At 36.7% G+C, this 18,718-nt stretch overlaps 1 protein-coding gene across 4 annotated transcripts in view; it reads left to right on the forward strand.

The window, feature by feature from the left end:
* Positions 1-288: 288 nt before the first annotated feature.
* The window catches only part of RUNX1T1 (RUNX1 partner transcriptional co-repressor 1), a 171,232-nt gene continuing 152,802 nt past the window's right edge, over positions 289-18,718 (forward strand). For 2 of the 4 annotated variants that reach the window (XM_058174998.1, XM_058175002.1), the window contains exon 1: positions 300-1,247. Coding sequence is in view for 1 of the 4 variants with exons in the window: in XM_058175002.1 (XP_058030985.1) it covers positions 1,220-1,247 (28 nt within the window). In the remaining 3 variants the exon portion in view is untranslated. Of the gene's footprint in view, positions 1,248-9,482; positions 9,544-18,718 lie in introns of those variants that run through there. The other 2 variants (XM_058175005.1, XM_058175000.1) reach the window with 2 other exon arrangements.

The raw sequence follows: 18,718 nt of genomic DNA on the forward strand, positions 1-18,718 counted from the left end.
GGGAGGCAGCCAGCAGCTCTCCAGATGGCTGGTGAAAGTGTTTGTCTTGGGTTACTCGAGGGCGGTCTGGACTTTTAAAGGAAGCAGCCGTGGGGAGCGGCTCGGCTGGGGAGCAAGTGGCACGTCCACTGTATAAGGGGGGAGGTAGGGGTGGGTGGGGGGAGGAGGCGGGAAAAGGCAGGAAAACGAAGGGAGCCTGCTGCCCAAGAGGACAAGAGACCCGAGGGTAGTTAACATATACTTGACCCCCCCACACACACACACACGCACCACCGTCCGCCCCGTTTTTTCCCTTTCCTCCCGACACAGATGTCTCCTAACTCTATCACCTCCCACTGCTTTAAGCCCTTCCTTCTGCACCTGGGTAGCTGAGCCAGGCCAGCTGCTTGCAGTCGGCTGCTTGACTTTAGAGGTGGCTGTAGAAGAGGAGGAGGAGTGGGTTGGGGGGGGGGAAGAAGAGACCCAGGCGCACTCACTCACTCACCCACGCACCCACCCATCCATACACGCGCGCACACGCACACACGCGGAGGGAGGCAAACAAACAAGCGGCGGAGACGCTCCTGCAGGGCGGGTCTGCGCAGCCATTGCATGGAGCGGCTTGCCCAAGGCGGTCGGGCGCAAGGGAAGCCCGCCGATCTATGACTCGCCGCCTTCGCGAGAGGCAGCAAGCGGGCGCCTCGCCGTTGACAGCGCCGGACGAGCGGCTGCTGCTGGGACTTCGGCTCGCCTCGGCTCGCCACAAAAGAGGATCTCCGGCCGGTCGCCTGTCAAGACTCTCGGCTCGTTTCCCCGCTTTTCTTTTTCTTTCTTTCTTTTCTTTTTTTTTTTTTTGCGCCGGGGATGATTTTGCAAACCAGGTGTGATTGCTCCTGGCTCTCGGCGCGGCCCCTCCAGTAAAGCTCCCGCAGCCCCAGCCAAAGCTGCACGGGCCGGAGGAAGGACAGCTGGACTTTGGGCTTTGTGTTTCGTTTCCCGTTTTCCCCCCCACTTTCCCGGCATTTGGACTCGAGTGCGCGGTCGTGTGGACCGGGGTCCTCCGGATTGGTGGGGGGGGGGAAGGATTTTTTTTAAAAAAAAAAAAGAAGAAGAAAGGAAGCGAGGTTCACCTTCTCCTCTTTCCTCGCTCGCCTTTCTCCGCCAGCCGGCCTGGGGCTGTCGGCTCTTCCTTCAAGAAGGACGGGAACTTTTTATTTTCAGCTCTCTCGGCCTGTGGCGAATGGTTGGAGTCTCCAGTCCTTTTCGGTGTAAGTATCTCTTCCGCCGCCGCCGCCCCATCCCCGGCAAAGCGTTTATCGTTGATAGGAGAGATCAGCAGCGCTGTTAAAGAGCCCGGAGCTGCGTTGGAGGACCGGATTCTGGGGGCAGGCGGGAAATCCTGAGCCTCTCCCCCTCCCGCGCTGCTGCTTAAACTAGGCGGGCTCCAGAGGCAGCCTTGCAGCCTCTCGGATTGAGGCTTCTCTTCGCCCGCCGAGAGGAGGGTTGCTTGGCGAAAAGCAGCAACGTCGGTTCTTGCCTTTTGGCCCGATCGACGTTTTCCTCCAAGCAACCCAGCGCAGGAGAAAAAAGTTTTAGCCCTGCGTTTTAAGTTCCGCCTGCCGTCTAGATCCGGAGCGGCAAGCGGCGTGTCTCATCCGAGACTTAAAAATCTGAGCTAATAGGAAAATAGACGGGGATTTTTCCTCGCTCTCTTTTTTTTCCCCCCCGAGGAAAAAAAGTACAGGAGCGCCTCTGAGCATGTACCGAATGATTTCGTTGAACGCCGAATAATAATCAGAGCCGTGCAGTTAGGCGAGTGGGGGGGGGGTGCTAAGTGCTAAGATATAACGCTGATTTCTTTCCTAAAAATGTGCTGTCCCCGTGGGAAGTTGTTCCTTGCTGGGTACGAGTTCGTGCGATGCAAGATTGTTTGACAGATTTTAAACACCCGTAGTGATGGCTTTGCTATATAGGTAATCATCAGGATAAATGCGGGTCAGGTACGTTCTGCACCGAACACAATATAGAAAGGGTATCAAAAGGCACCCTTTATTTGCCTTTATTGCAGAAATGCCTTTCAGGTAAGATGCACTAGGCGTTGCTTTTTCAAATCCGAAATTATTATGAGTGTCACTACAATACATGTCAATATGTGGAAGGAGAAATGCACAAAACTGTGTATTAACTGTAAAAAAACCCGGGAAATTGAAAGTTCTAATTAAATTACTTTCGGAAATGCTGGTTTTATGAAAAGAGGTCTGAAACAGGTTCCAGTTTTCTAAATGTATTGCATGTGCCTAACTGGACATGTTTACTTAGAAGTAGGAGTCACTGAGGTCAGTGGTCCTTCCAGGTAAGTGTATAGCATTTAGACAGAATTACAGCCCAAGTTTATAAATCACTGATATGTTTTCTTTAAAATCATCACTATTCAAAAATCATAGATATACAACTGATCACTAACCATTTTCATTGATTTGAAGTTTTATTCACTTTACTGTTAGGAAAAGCTGGTCAGGAAATCTCTTCAAACTATATTGGATTTAAATTAGCACATATGAGCCAGGCTTTCTTCTATTCTTTAGATGTAAGTGGAGTACTATTTATCCTTGAACCAGATAGGTGACTATCATATGGTGAATTACACCTTTGAACTACTTTTCTTTGACAGCACATCTGGAAATAGAAGGGTAGTGCAATTGTCCTATTGCACTGCACAGGACTTACTCCTAGATAAATGCATAAATATGCAGCCTTAGATTCGCTTTAGATTTTATATTAGATTTTATTTTTTTTAAAAAAGGTGGGAGATTTCCTAAGATATATAACAATCTGGCCCACCTCCTTGATGGATGACTTCTGAGTCTTGGAATGCAAAAATTCATGTACTTAATGTATCTCTGACCCCTTTAACTTTTAACATTGCTTCTCCTAATTAATCTGTTCAGGTCCCAGACTTAAATGGCTGTCTACAGCTGCTCAAAATTGATTTATTCCCTGATGGTGGTCCGAGTTGCTGACCAAATCATATTTTTTCTCCCTTTCAGTGCTAGGCAGATTTCTATCTGTTTTGACTGTTTAATGAATGCATAGTTCTGAAATAAACTCAAAATACCTTAATAGCAATTTCAGAATTGTATCACGTGAATATTTGTGTCATGAATAACGTACTTCAAATGCTCCCCAAATTGGTACCTTTTTAGACATGATGGCATTATTTGTTGAGAAAGATGCTCCTCATGCTGATCTCAAGGACTCTGTACTTAGTTTTTATTCAGCTAATCAATGATTAGCGAGACTGTAGAAAATAGAGAGCTATAACATGGATGGTATTCTTATACTAGATTTAAGGATTGAATCATAATCGATAAATGATAAAAGCTATTGCTTTTTTGAGAGATGCTGGAAAGATTAGTTTAAATAATTCTGGAATGATTTCCTGCATAAAGCCAACTGATATGATCTTACATTTTTTAAAAACAGAATTGTTTTCCAAAGACTTTTTTCTAGAAACCCAAACTGAATTTTTTTTTTTAATCAGAAGCACATGCCAATAACCAGTCATTAAATGAATGACAGGAGATGAGGAGATAGGTGGCTTCTTCAAGCCTCATCAATGATGAAATGTCATTATATTCACAAGTATTTTCTTTAAAGTATTGGTATGAAACTTTTCAAGACAGCATATCAAATTTCATTGTGCATAATGAATCAGCTTGGTCAATTCTACCTCTCCCTTTCTAACTCCAGTACTGTACTGTGTAACGTTATAAATATAGTTTATTGTTTAGTTTAGAAAGCTTATAGCAACAGCTGATTGGGAAATCAAATCTTCACATACAAACGAGAAATGCTTCACTTTCAAAATCTTGTGAATGAACCAAGTAATAATTCTATTTTGCAGTGGAATGTAGTTAATGATATCAGGCCATTTCATTCTAGTATCTGCTGCTATTCAGCTTTTTTTTCTTCAAAGGTATCCATCATTTCAGTTTTTTTTAATTTTATTTTTGAAATAGCATTTTCCCATTCCCATTGTTAAACTACTGCCGATGACCCTCCACTAAAGCGCCACAAGTATACCTTCTACTGTATCAATTTGTCATCATGTTTCTGCAGCACATCATATCTTATGCTGACAAGTACTGTGTGTTGCATGGAAAAGGAAGCAGGAAGCTCAGGGCACCTGAAATAGTGGTCAATGGCCAGCAAGCTTAAGGAATTCTCCTCTGTCAACTCCTATTTCTCACTGTTTTGAAATGGAGCTCAGCTGACAGCCACTGAAAGGAGAACCACTGAGCTTCTGTGGAGCATTTCTTTAGCAGGCATTCTGAAAGTAGTTTGCATTGCAGACAGGGAAGCATTCTTGAAATTGGGATTTGTTCATAACTTCAACTTTGTTTACTGCAGTCCCAGTGCTGTTAAATATTAGATAATTCCAAAGGATTTATATTTGGTAATCAGTGTGCCAATATGGACCTTTTTTTAAAAAAAACAAACCAAATATTTTCCAGTGCCCCCATTAAGTTCAATTTGAAACTACTCAACAGAAACAAAATAATAATCTGTTGTTCGATGAAGGTGATTTGTTTTGAATTGGCTCTGCCTAGAAGAAGTTTTTAAAAATGACATTTTTCTCAAGAGCTCTGACTTAAGAAGTGATCGTTATGGGAGTTTTACTATCACATAAAAAGGAATATTACTATTAGAATGTAAATGGACCATCTTTCATGGAAGAATGGACTTCAGTGTGAATTTTTTTTTTAAATCTCCACATTCCTTTTAACATGCTGAGCACTGAATGATCTCACTAGACAAAAGCCTTCCAATACATGGCATAATTACTTTTTCACATGAATTCATACATTGTTAAATACAGCATTTGATTTTTTTTTAAATTGAACAATTATATTATAATTCAAGCTTGATTTTATTTAAGCTATAGGGGAATAAAAGTAGCAGTGAATAAGACCAGTATTTACAAATAAGAATAGTTAAAAGATTAATGATTGTGAAAAGAGAGACTTTGATTTAGAATTTATTAGCTTAATCTGATAGACATCAACATCCATCTTCATTATTTTTTTACCTTCCTTGATAAGAAGTTCTCAAATGATGTTTGAAGAGCAGTGAATGTTTTTATTAAAGTAAGCATAGCCTTGGCATAATGGAAGTAATTGTGAGTGATAAGAAGAGAGTAGAGCTCTATATGTTGTCTAAACAGAAATAGATACTTTTGGTCTATTTCTAGAGCCCAGTTTGTATGAGAAGGGTCACCTGTCTGTTCACACTAATTAAAGACTGAAAAGAGAGAAGAAAGAAAGAAAGAAAGAAAGAAAGAAAGAAAGAAAGAAAGAAAGAAAGAAAGAAAGAAAGGAAAAGAAATTTCCTTGCAATGAAATTTAATTATATTATTACAAAGTAGTGGTGTATAAACAGGACAGTCCTAATTTTGAAAGGCAGTAAATGCTATGTGGTTGCCATGGACTTGTAGTATGCATCAGAGATGGATGAGCTGGGGATGCTAAATTTACATTAAGCATGAATTTTAGTAGCAAATCATAATATTCCTCATTTTAATACAAGATATGTAGGATAGTGTACAGAAATTTACTAAAATGAAAGAGGAATATTTTAGTCCAAGCATGCATTTTCTGTGCATTCTATTTAACCTGATTGTGTGGATACACATGATCACTAATCTTAGAGGACTAAAATATATACACTGTGCCATAAAAAAAGATCTTAGGAATTTCTACCACATCTGCTTATAGTAATTATGACCATAATTAACATAAGAATTACAAGCGAAGTGATGATGAGCTGAGCAATGAGGTATTATGGCATAATAGTCATATGTCGGTATTCTCACATTATTGCACACTAGAATTCACATATTCAATGCAAGAAAAGATGTTAGATTTCGAAGCATTAAGCAGCTAAAAAGGCTTCTCTGCCTAAGGCAGATGGACCTTTTTGATTTACAGGAAGGTAACCATTATTAAGAGAGAATCAGTTGAAATTAAGATTTATAGCCCCAAGCTTGAACTTTCAGACAGCTTTGATTATGAATGGTTCATCTCTTACACATTTTCATTCTGACTATCAAGTATATCATACATATTGCTTCCTTTTTCTGTAAAGAAAAAAGTAGTGGAACGTGTTAATAGATATTTTTTATCAAAAAATAAGATGCCTTATAAGGGCAGTGTATGTTGTAGGTCTGGAAAATAAGTACAGGGAATTTTGAACTAAACAGTTGGACAGAATTCTTTATTGGAAGATGTGTTGTAGACCTGGGTCCAAATTCAGTGTTTCTCATAATGACTTGTGCTTTTATTTTCTAAGATGTAATGTAGGATAAAGTTCAGATTGATTTTAAATTAGCAAACCAGTGCTGTGAATATTGACTTGGAATTAACGTTTTCTTAAGCCGTGATCATCTTAATTTGATTTCCTGAATAAATTATAATTATCTGGATATACGTAATTCACTAAACCATTACAAATCGTAATATGCTAAACCAAAAACAAGCTCACAAACGGGTATGTAAATCCAGCCATGGCATTCCATACATTTGCAGTCCTACATCTAAAATAGCTACTACCAGAAATGATCTATTTGCAGTGAGCATACTTTCTTTTTGTGTGAATATATATATCTATTTTTCTTTGAATCTAGTGGCCCAAAACATGAGTGTGAAGAGAAAGGGATAACAAGAAGTGGAAGTGTTGTGTCTTTCAAATAGATGAAAATGAACACATACCACTTTAAGCCAATATAATTTGTTATTTTTCACAATGTACATTTAGAAATTTTGGACAACAATTATCTAATTTTTCCTTTCCCTATAAAACTGATTTCTTGAAACAAAATTACATTGCAACTACTGGTACTTGGTTCTAGTAAATTATATTGATGATCAAGCTAATAGAACTGTCTCTTAAGGGTGTTTAAATAGAAATAAATGTAAGCATAAGCTTTATAGGAAAGAAAAGTACATGTCTCATCAATATCTTAATGATGCTATGAAAAAATTACATTATTTGTTTGTTTGATTATGTGTCATCAAGTCAGTGTTGACTCTTATATTATATTAGTTTACTCAGAGGATTTATGCTAAATAACCTTTATGTATGATATAAGTTTCCATATAAATGAATCACTCTTTTGATGTTAAATGCTGGATTGGACCTTTTATCCATTTACTTTAATAGAAAAGGGGTGCTAAAAAGATTTTGGGTGGGATAGTAGGGTACTTGTCCTTTGTTTTGCAGTTATTCCAAAATAAATTAAGGATCATATTATGGCAATGATTGCTCATTTCTACTTGTTGAGAGGTGCCTTTTAGATCAGGTCAGACATCAGTCTAGGCTTACATGCTGTGCCTGGTTTTGACAAACAGATGCTTCATGGAAGATTGCAAGCTGGGACAAATAATTGGGAGAAAAACATTTGCCTCTATTTGCCTTTATTTGATATCTAGAAGAATGCTTCTTCAGAATATACTGGTAGTTATTATGGCAAATAATTAATAGCACTTGATGCCGTCTCCATGAGCTTGTAGAATGTGTTGGTTGGTTATCCTGTTTGATATACAGTGTGAGTTTTTTTCCTACTTGGCTTTATTCTGATTTCATATAAAAATTGCATTTCTGTTTTTTACATCAGTTAGGAGAGGTCTCAATCACTAACCATCCCATTTGTTATTCTTCGGTACTCCTGTGTGAAAAAAGAATAACTTGTCCAATAGTTTCTTTTAAAAAATAAACATTGGCTTTGCCATTGGAAAGCAGTGGATTAGAAAAATGTCTTTCTTCTGTTTCATAAGCATATTAGATAGCAAAAGAAGAAATCCAAAAATGGTCAAAGACTGAATTCAATATGACTTGCTAATTTATCAGATTACATTACTTAGTTGTCTGTTTCACATAAATTAAAAGGAAGGGAAACCTTCTTAGTTGGCAGTTCAGGGAAGAGATTATAGATTGTATATCTCTTTTATTACATGTTGAAGCCAGTTAATTTGAGGTGGAATACATGGCTCATTGGGTTGTCAGTTTAGGACATATAGTTCAGATCCTAATTTAAGGTAGGTCATATTGATGGCACCACCACCATTTTTGTTCCTCCCTTTGTAACTATATTTGGGGGGGGGGGAAATTGGGGCAGGAAAGAAGGATGTAAAAATAAAATATAAGTAAAAGCAAACAAAATACAAGTCAAGTTTTTTGGAACCAAAAGTTATTCTTATTAATTGGCATAATTAGCCACATTGTACCAATGAAAATAAATATATTTTATTGTAAGATACATTTTTAATGGCATATAAAAATGAACCCAATTAATAAAATTTATTATCTAGATTGACTTTCTTGGCATGGCATATTCTAGTAAATAACTCCATCTTGGCACATTTCTTCATCAAACAAGAATGTGTTTTTGCTAGCTCTACACTGAAGGAAGACAACTAAAACTATTCCACTCAGCTTTGATTACAGCTTTCATTACCCATTACAGTGCGATATTATGCATTTTGCAAAATTAAACAAAGGGAAAAGAGCAAGCAGTCCATGAAATAGGCAGGTGGATTGACATGTATGAATGCTAATCATTAGAAAAGGAAAATTAAATTATTATTCAATGCTAAGGGAAACAGTTAATATGTTATATGAAAATGAACGAATGTCACCTTTCCTAATCTTGATTTTAAACCCTGGGGCAGATTGCTCATACAATCATATTGGTTGGACTACAGTGACTGTACCCTAATGCAATAAAATTAGATGTTTTTTGCAGTCCAAAACTCTGGAATGCCTGGATTGTCCTCTGTTAGGTGTTGAATTGAATTGAATACAGGATTGAATTCCCCATGGAGCTATGAAAAATTGGGTAACCTTGGACCACTCACCACCTTTCAGCCAATGCAGCATTACAGGATGGTTGTGAGCATAAAACACAGTCCATAGAAGAGTGGTGCACACTAGCCTGATCCCTTTGAGGAAACTTAGATTATAAATACAATAAATCAATTTGCCTGTGCATCCATTTTTTACTTCATATCTTTTGGGGCATGACACCTGGCTCAGAAAGAGCATTGCCTAGCATTCAACTTAGTCCTGTTCTGAGAGAGAGAGAGAGAGAGAGAGAGAGAGAGAGATGCTTACAAAGTGAATGTTAACTTAAGGGGAGAAAAAAAATGGAGATCTGGAAACCGCTTGCAGCTCTGCTTAGCAGGTGTGTGTGTGTTTGTGTGTGTATGTGTATCAAAGTTGGTCTTTCTACTTCCAGAAGGAGTTGCCCCTCTCAGTCATAGGCCAATGCCTTTCTCTCCCCCTCTGTTTATTTTTCCTGCTTCCATCTGGATCAGGCTGATATTGTAATCACCCTGATGCACATTGCCTCTCTCTCTCTCCCCCTACTCTCCCCCCTTTTCTCTCACACACAATGTGCCATCCTGACAAGGCTTTTACTTCAGATAAGCTGCAATGTGTGTTTAATGAATACAAAGCCCTCGCTGCGCTGCTGTCTCGGTTCCTGCCCGTGTGCTCCTCAGCCAGAAGGTAATCTCCAAGCAGAGGGAGGGAGGGAGGGAGAGAGGGAGGGGGGAGTACCATCGGTTCTGCCTCTTCTGCAACAGCCCTCGCCGGGTTTTTTTTCTCTCTCTCTAAATGATGCTAAAGTTGATAACAGGCTCCAAGTGAAGATGTAACCTCTTATCTTGCCTCTCCTCTTAGTTGGTGGAGAATTTACATTTAAAGATTAGCCTGGAGTGAGACGAGAAGAGGGATCTATCTACCTGTGTATGTTGGGGAGAGGTGTGATATACACCCTGTCCCTCCCCCCCCCATTTATTCAACCGGACTTGCAAAAGTGGGATTATTTTCCCCACCTTTCCTCGCTTCACTCTTGTTTGTTTAATTGTTCAACCTGATTGGATTTAGTTTTTCTTTTTAAAGAACACGATAAAGACACCATGGCTTTTGGGTGGGTGGGTAAAAAGGTACATTGACAAGCTTTTTACAGGCTGAGATGGGAATTAAAAATGAATCCCGTAAGAGTATATTTCATTCTTTTATTGAATGAGAATGGGGGAAAGAAGCTGTTTTTGTGTGTGTGCAAGATTTGGCCAGGGTGTGATGATTTTGGGATTGATGATTTTTTTGAAGAAATTGAGAAGGTTTATGTCTGCTCATCTCTTCTCATCCATCTTTACTAAAGTTCTTCCATTCATGTTCTGTGTTACGGGTTCAGGATGAATACATGTATGAATAAGAAGTCCCAAGCAGACTAATTTAGAAGTATGTTTAGACAGATCAATGAGGTTTACTCTTTTGCAATAGTTCAAATAGTTTTTAACTATTGAGTCTTTGTAGTAGGATATCTGATTTGGATTTTATACCTGGATGTGTGAATAATTTCTGTCAAAAAGAGTGATACTACAGTTTAAAGAAAGAAAATGTGTGTTTAATGTTAGAATCTTTGATTTTAGATGATATGGCTCGCATTTTCCTATGTAGGTTTTTTTTTAATGGTATTATGCTCAGTAGCCTTCAAAACTGGAAAAAAAGAGAAATAATATAATGGAGGAAATATTGTAAATTTGTAATTAATATTTTAAAAACTTTCTACTACTGTAAATATTTAAACTAAAAAAATGAAGTGAACTATAAATCGGCCCAGAGAATTGTTGTTTGTAAATAAGCTCCTTAGAAACCAAATATGTCTTAACACGGAGGGGATTAACCTTTTTGCTACAGTGCTTGGTCAGGTGTATGCATAGCTAGTTAAAGAAACATGATCCAATAGCTGCAAGCCTAATTAAAATCTGTTTAAAGCTGAACGGGGTGGGAAGTCATGGATCCATGTTGACAACAGAAGATCAATGGGATGAGACAATAGAGTCCCATTACTTTACTTGCATTGACTGAATATATTGACATTTCAGGTTTACGAGTGCCTCAGTAAGCAAGCATGATGGAACACAAGTTCACAAACAAGAATGCAGGAGTGCCACATATATTATTGTATGTTGTGTCTGCGTTCAGGTCTCCTTATCATTAAAGCAGAATAGCAATGGTTAATTGCAGAAGACATGGGAAGGTTTAGATCTCTATCTGTTACATAAAGCAAATCTTAGGAACTTCTTCAATTGACCCAAGAATATATAGTATTTCTGGGTTTGCATTTTCACATGTTGTGTCAGGAATTAGTTGGTTTACCATTTTTCTGTGAGAATTGGCAAATATTGGCAAATGTGGCAAAACCTATTATTCATTCGGAATCCACCATACCACTGGATTCATAGATTTAAATTATACCATTCATTTATCATATCTCTTTCTCTGAGTCCATGTCAGAGAAACAATTTCTCATATAATTGTTGTGATTTTATTTTGCTGGCATTTTGAATCATCGTCCACTGCCTGAGTGTACTGATATATTTTGAAGACAAGTTAGATATGAAACATATTAAAACCTTTATTATCTCAAATTCTTTGAGACACTATAAAATGGACCATTAGTACAATAAAACTCATCAGTGCTAGGCAAGCCTGGAAATAAAAATTAATTTAAAGCAGACAAAGAACTAACACGACAAGAATCACCAGTGATTTAACTCTTTTTTTAAAAAATGTCAATGAAAATATAGGATGAATTCAAATAGTACTATAATAATACAACAGTTGTGGCCATGAAGTGAACTCCTGATGTTTCTCTGAAATGATGTAGAGAAAATGAATCCTTCATAACATTTTCGTGAAAATTTTAGGTTTCGTTTGATCAGCAGGTGCTGCTGAGATGAAAGCCACGTGTAAATTTTCAGAAGGCCATAAGTGTAAATTCAGAAAAGGAAAGTGATAAGAGAAAATGCAATCAGTTTTCCTGTTTTCAATTTGTGCAGGATTTGAAGAGCTGTTTTGTTAAACTGCTACATCTGTTCCAATATGAATATTGAACTACTTCCACTAAAAATAACACCCTATAATTTGCAAGCCACTGCAATCTTTTGTTAATGTGAGTGGGTTATTTGGGGGAAAAATTGGTTCTGAAAAACTGATTCTAGCTTAATGTGCACTTTTGCTTATTAGCAATTTTATCAGGAGCAGGAAAATAGTATTATGAAGCTAGGAATTTATTATGATAATGAGAAATAAATGTGTTTTCTTAAGCAAACATTTGTACGTTGTGTAGCACTTGTTAATTTTGGGAGGAAAAGTCACTTTGAAACTAGCCTTAGATTATTTTTTCTCTTTATTTTAACATGACATGTATCCATTTTCTACTATTCTAGCATTCTGCACAATAATAATAATACAGTGCCTGTTTCTTCTTAGACCAGCAAATCAAAATTTTAAGGTAATCAAGGGTATTTTAGTCAATAGGTCTTTCAGTGCAACTTTTTCCATATTTAAATAAAATGGCTAAATTATGCTTGAGTGTATTCATTAGAAAGCCTCTTCAGTCACGTTGCTAATCAAATTTAATGGAATGCACAGGATACAAATTTTAAAAGCATGTGTGTAATAAAAAGTATAGAATAGGCAAGGGAAAGAGCTAAGCATTTGTGAAATCAGATTTTTTTAAAAAAACCAATGAAGGAAAAATGCTAAGTGATATTCAAAATGAGATATGAAAAAAGAGATTAGTATGCCAAGGGATTTTTTTGTAAGTGCAATAAATACCCAAGTTTTAAATACATATTTTTCTTCAGATTTTTGGTAATATTATAAATACAGTCATTGGCCTACTAAAAATAATATAACATCAGAAGCTCAGTTGAATAAGTAACAAGGTGAATTACGTTAGTGGAATAATCCACAAGTGAAAGGAAAGTTTCTGAAGAACCTTTTCTTTTCTTCGGTTCTACTCAGTAATTTGTATGGACTGTTACATAATGAAACAGAACATCTGAACGAAAAGATTTCCTATGTTACAAAGCAATTCTTGTAATTGCCATTATAGGCGAGACTCCATCTAGTGGATACATTTGTTCTTCCAGTAGCAACAATGAAACTGGACTATTGTTATTTTAAATTATTGGTTAGCATCGGTTAGCATAGGTCATTCTCCATCACATTTTAAAACCAGGAGTGTTAACCACCACCTGAGAAAGTAGTTTCACGGCCCACCTCAGTTATATAGGAACCTGTAGTTACCTTGATGGCTATAGGACGCTTCAATATCTGCCTGGCTGGATGTTAATATGCAATTTGCATAAGTAGCAGTCATTACCACCAACCAGTTTTCCTTTGTGATTCACTTTAACTGAAGAGCTATAGGCTACATTGCTTGCCTGACTGATGATGACCGCACAGTCACCTCCTTAGGTGGTAGTTCAAATGTCATGTTTCAATTCGCTGGGTCAAAAGACTTTCCACAATGGACTGTCTGGCTTATGTTCTGTTTTCAGTGTAACATTTCCTGATTGGTTTTAGAGCAGCAGGATGCAAACTACTCTTTCATCATTTTATCACAACATGTTGTGTTAATACATATAACAAGGTGGCATCAAGATGTTCATGTTGACACTTGCCATGATTTTTCCTCAATAATAAAAAAAAAGCTTACACCATTTATATCTGCTTTAATACCTCAGCTAAGTATTTGTTTTCCCCCCAAAACAATAATAACAAATGTTATTTGTTGTTCTCCATGATGAAAGGTTTGTATCCAAGAGTGGCACATTGTGATATAAATAGAAAGCATAGATGATGCATTTAAAATAAACCAGTTAAAAATGTAAAGTAGCATAGTAAAAAAGATCTTTGCTTTAGGGCCTGAGAAAATGCAGTTTAATGAACTGTTTAAAAACATCTCCTCAGATGGGCCTTAACCAAAGACTGTACTGCTATTGAATGGCAGCATTCCAAAGAATTAAGATGATAGAATTGCTATATGGAAGAATGGATAGCAAGGGACAGAAATGTTTGTTCCAATATGATTTTTCTCTGATATTGAAATAGAGAAGCATGCAAAAATACTTCTGCAAAGGAAATTTGGGAAGAATGCTACAGTAGATTAAGAAAGCATGCTTAAAGGGACTTCCAGGTAGAATTGTTTGTTAAAGCGATTAAGTCTCTCAGCTGCCAGAAATTTGATAGCATTGCCAGACATTTATGAACAATGGTGCCAGATTGTGGGTTTGTTCTTTAAACATAAATTAGTGCTGTTGCTGGGGCGAAAAGTGTCGCTATATTACAGAAAAACTTAAAAGGTAAATGTGTCAGCAGATTCAGAAGAGTTATAGAATTAGGATTCTAGTTCTGGATTGTGGAGTTGTGTTCTTTGAGGGAAGACTAATATATGACTGAAAAGATGCTTAACTTTATCATCTTTTACCTATCATTCCAACCTGACTATCAGGTTTTAAGTATACTGTGCAAAGCTGACTTGAAATGACATACTTACTTATCAGATATACACACCTCAGGTCAAAAAACATATTTCCAAATAAAAGGCCAATCTATTTTTCTGTACTTCCCCTTTCCATAAACCTTAAATTTATTGCATTTATTAAATTTGACTGGGAAACAGTAGTTGTACAATGAATAACGGAAAGTAGTCCCATACACAATAATTTAGGCACAAATGTGCTTCTTATAGATAGAAGATATTGTATATACAATGGCATTGCTTCTACTGTTTAGCCATGAGCTAAACAGTAGAAGCATTACCTACAGCAGCAGCATTTAGGGCTGAAAAGGTCTATTTCTTTGGTTGAATTTTTCATTCAAGTTGTGATTTTTAGTATAAAAAGGCATGTGAAAATATCTACAATCTTCATATGCAGTTCACTTATGCATTTTAGTGCTGTTTACCCAGGCATGTATTTTCGATTGGCCACTCCATCGCAAAATAGGAAAACCATAGAATATTTTTGTTTAGATTTGCATATTAGTTTGGAGAAGCATGAATGAGTATGGTTTGTATTAGCATATGAATCAAAATAATTTCTTCCTCATTCCTAATATTGTTGTTTCCTCAATATATATTTCAAAGCTATTGTTAAGAGATTGCCATTGTCTTAATTGTGTTTCCTTTGTTTGAAAATCTAACATGGATCTTAAAGCATTATTCCAGATAGCAAAATTGGTCTGTTTGGAATTATATATCACCTCACTGTGAACAATATTTCTAAAGTTTTATTCTCCAATATATCTTCCTAATTATAAGGGGAAGCAGGTATTGCAATACATTTTGGCAGATGTTAGTTGTCAACTTTCACACTTGCATTTATGAGCCAAGGTTCAGTAACTTTGCTTTCCCTTGGAATAATCGATGCTGCTCTTTGTGTTTTGAGGTGTTCCTATTCCATAATAAACACAATTGGGCATATTGCACTAGTCGCATGCATGGCTGTTTAAACAAACATAAAGGAAGAATATTCATTTAAAACTATTGTCATTTTACAGGGTGGTCCAAGTTAAAATGAGATTTGAAACCTTGGGATGTTTATGATCTTCGAGGCCCATGGCTAAGGAGAATAAATAAGATTAGTTAGTCTGGCTTGGTATAAACTGGCTTCCTATATAACGGCTGTTTTCAAGTGATGATCATTGAGGTGAGAATACGGTGTTAAAATTGATTTGTCAATCTTAAAAAGTTATGTTTTATCCATATCCTTCTATTATTATAAACATTATTTATGTATATGCTCTTGGGATTTTTGAAGTTGAGAGCCTAATGGAATGAGAAAAAGAAGAGCAACACAATGAAAATATTTATTGTTGTCTTGCCTTCATTATTTTCATAAATAACTCAATGCAGCAAAAAATCCTCCTTCTTGGGGTAATACTTGGGATAATAATAATGTTACTAATGATTATGATGTTGAAAGATGGTCACAGTGATGTTTAAGGATTCTGTTTCTAGGTTACTCACTGGGAGGTGGATCAGTGACATGGATGAATAAGAGAAATCCTTATTCATCCATGTGACTAGTGTATTTGTAGAATATGAAGTGGGGAGACTAAAAGTTTAGGCAACTGATACCAATTTTGCATTGATACACTTTTCTAAAGTGTGTGTGTGTGTGTGTGTGTGTGTGTGAGAGAGAGAGAGAGAGAGAGAGAGAGAGAGAGAGAGAGAGAGAGAGATCAGCTGCAGTAGTGGCAGCAATAGGCAAATAATGTTTGCAGCTGGGCAATTACAGAAGTCCCTAAGATCTGCGACTGTCAACCATGAACACAGATGCCTTCAAAGTTATGTTTTTCTTCTGTGTGGAAGTCACTGGCATGGAACAGATGCCTTCATTCTGAAGAAACCGGACACTGGATATAATTGATTCTGTCTTCTCTTTGTTCTCTAGGGATGGTCCCTCATCTATGATATTAGATAAGGGAGATGGAATAAAAAAGGGGAAACAAATATTTGTAGAGAGTTTTCATAGTGTGATATGAATTATTGCACTATGAAATTCTGATCTATTTGCAATGTATTTTCCTTTTATATTTAAAGATGGATCATATTTTTGTTCATTGTGTAAGGAGTTTTTTTTAATTAGAGTTTCTTCTTGGCAAGTATTAAATCAACAAGATTGGAATATGATGATTTATCAACCACCTGACGCTTAGAATGTAATGAGCGATGTTAGATATGTAAGTAAATACAAAATGATCACATGCAAAAGATCTATGTTTATTATTTTTCCATCTCTTAAAAATGGCAGACTTAGTTGGGAGATGTTGTACAAGTTTAAAAATACACAGCTTTTTCTTTGTGTTACACTGACAATTTTACTATGCTTCCTTCCTTCCTTCCTTCCTTCCTTCCTTCCTTCCTTCCTTCCTTCCTTCCTTCCTCCCTCCCTCCCTCCCTCCCTCCCTCCCTCCCTCCATCATAACTATAAAGGAACACATTACAGTGAACAAAATGGGCCTTCTTTAATGAAAAATAATTAATCAGTTGTAATAACTACAAGTTTGAACTACATATATTGAATTGATTGAGATTATAGCATGATTAACCTTTGGTTAGCCACATCTTTCAGTGAGATAAAACTAAATTACTCAAAGGGTACCCTAACTAAGGGTACCTACCCTGTTTTCCCGAAAATAAGACCCAACTGGAAAATAAGGCCTAGCATGATTTTTCAGGATGCTCATAATATAAGCCCTACCCCGGAAATAAGCCCCAGTTAAGATCGTCAGCAGATGGAGGCATTTATTACTGTATTTCCCCCCAAATAAGACCTAACCAGAAAATAAGCCATAATGCATCTTTTGGAGCAAAAATTAATATAAGACCCGGTCTTATTTTGGGAGACACACGGTAGTGATTATCCTGTTTGCTTTGCTTTTTTTGGAATTTTCATCTTTCCGGAATAATATGGAAATTGAGGCTATTCCTCAAAAGTACTTTGATTTTATTTGTTCAACTTATTTCTAACTCATTTGGGAATTCAATTTGGGAAACCGCTAGAGATAGAATCTCATCTTCTGTACTGATTCTGTAACTAACTTTGGATACTGTCCATTGAAAAACAGCCTCTTTGAATGAACTTGAAAATATATATATATATATTGCAGAGTCTCCAAGCTGTTGAATGATTTAGTGCATTTTGCAGTAGCTGTTCTTTGTTAGCTTGGCTTTTTCTCTGCACTTATAAATATTAATTCATACCTAGAGGCAAGAAATATCCTTTTTTCCTTTTAGAATTATTCCTAAACCATTTGAAATGTTATAATCCCCTTGTGTTGTTATATTTAGTTTATTCTCAGTTTTTTCTTTAAATTACCACTGGTAGTGGTTGAGTGAGGTTGGCTATCCTCCAAACCAGATGATCAACTAAAAATGTGACGTTTTATGTCCTAATTGCTCATGGATGCTGAATCACTGTTCGTAGTGAATTTAGCAATACCTCAAGTGTTCCTGACTGGAAGTGTTCAAAATTTTAAATCTTTCTTTTATTTTCAAGTCTGGAATACAATATCAAGATCTTGAAGTGCTGGGGTAATCGGCATTACTAACACACAATATGATTTGATCACTGTCTATTAATAATTATAGAACCGTGCTTTCTATTATACCACAGTACAGAATAGCAGGATATAAGAAGGATGTATCTTGAAACTTAGTGCAATAACTATAGTGGGAGGTAGAGCTAAGAAGATACAGTTAACTCAGTGGGGATTACTTCTAAGGACTGTGTGCTAAACATGTAGAATGACAAACTAGGACTGAGCATCCTAGACTCAGATTTTTATTCCGGCTATGAAGCTAACTGGGTAACCTTGGACCAATCTAAATCTTTCACTGAAGGCTATTAACATGGTAGTTGTGAAAATAAAATGAAATCGAGGAAGAACCATATATGCTGCCTTGGATTTTTCAAAAGAGGGAATAGACATTTATTTCATAGATAGAAAAATAAGCAAGAACCAAAGTCTTCTCTTCTTTCCTCCCATGAGACAAATCTCTTTGAAACAGACATTTCTAATGTCAGATTATCTATTTCTTCTTGTTAAATACAAATTCTTTGTATTAAGTTTCATTCCCCCTACCAGATCTATTACATTGTCAAATGACTAGTGGGGAATAAAATACCTAGGGGAATAAAATACCTAGGGTACAGGTATTTAGTTAAAATGAAGTTGGTACAGCCCTTAGTTTTTTTCACAGTTCCATAAGTTTGGGCTGACTTTGGCATGCAAACGTTTAATTTTGTAGTAAGCATTGTGCTTTGTTTTTTCACTTCCTGCACTACTTTTGTAATCTCTGCTTTGTGATACCATT

The sequence above is a fragment of the Ahaetulla prasina genome, chromosome 3, assembly GCF_028640845.1.
Source record: "Ahaetulla prasina isolate Xishuangbanna chromosome 3, ASM2864084v1, whole genome shotgun sequence".
NCBI lineage: Eukaryota > Metazoa > Chordata > Lepidosauria > Squamata > Colubridae > Ahaetulla > Ahaetulla prasina.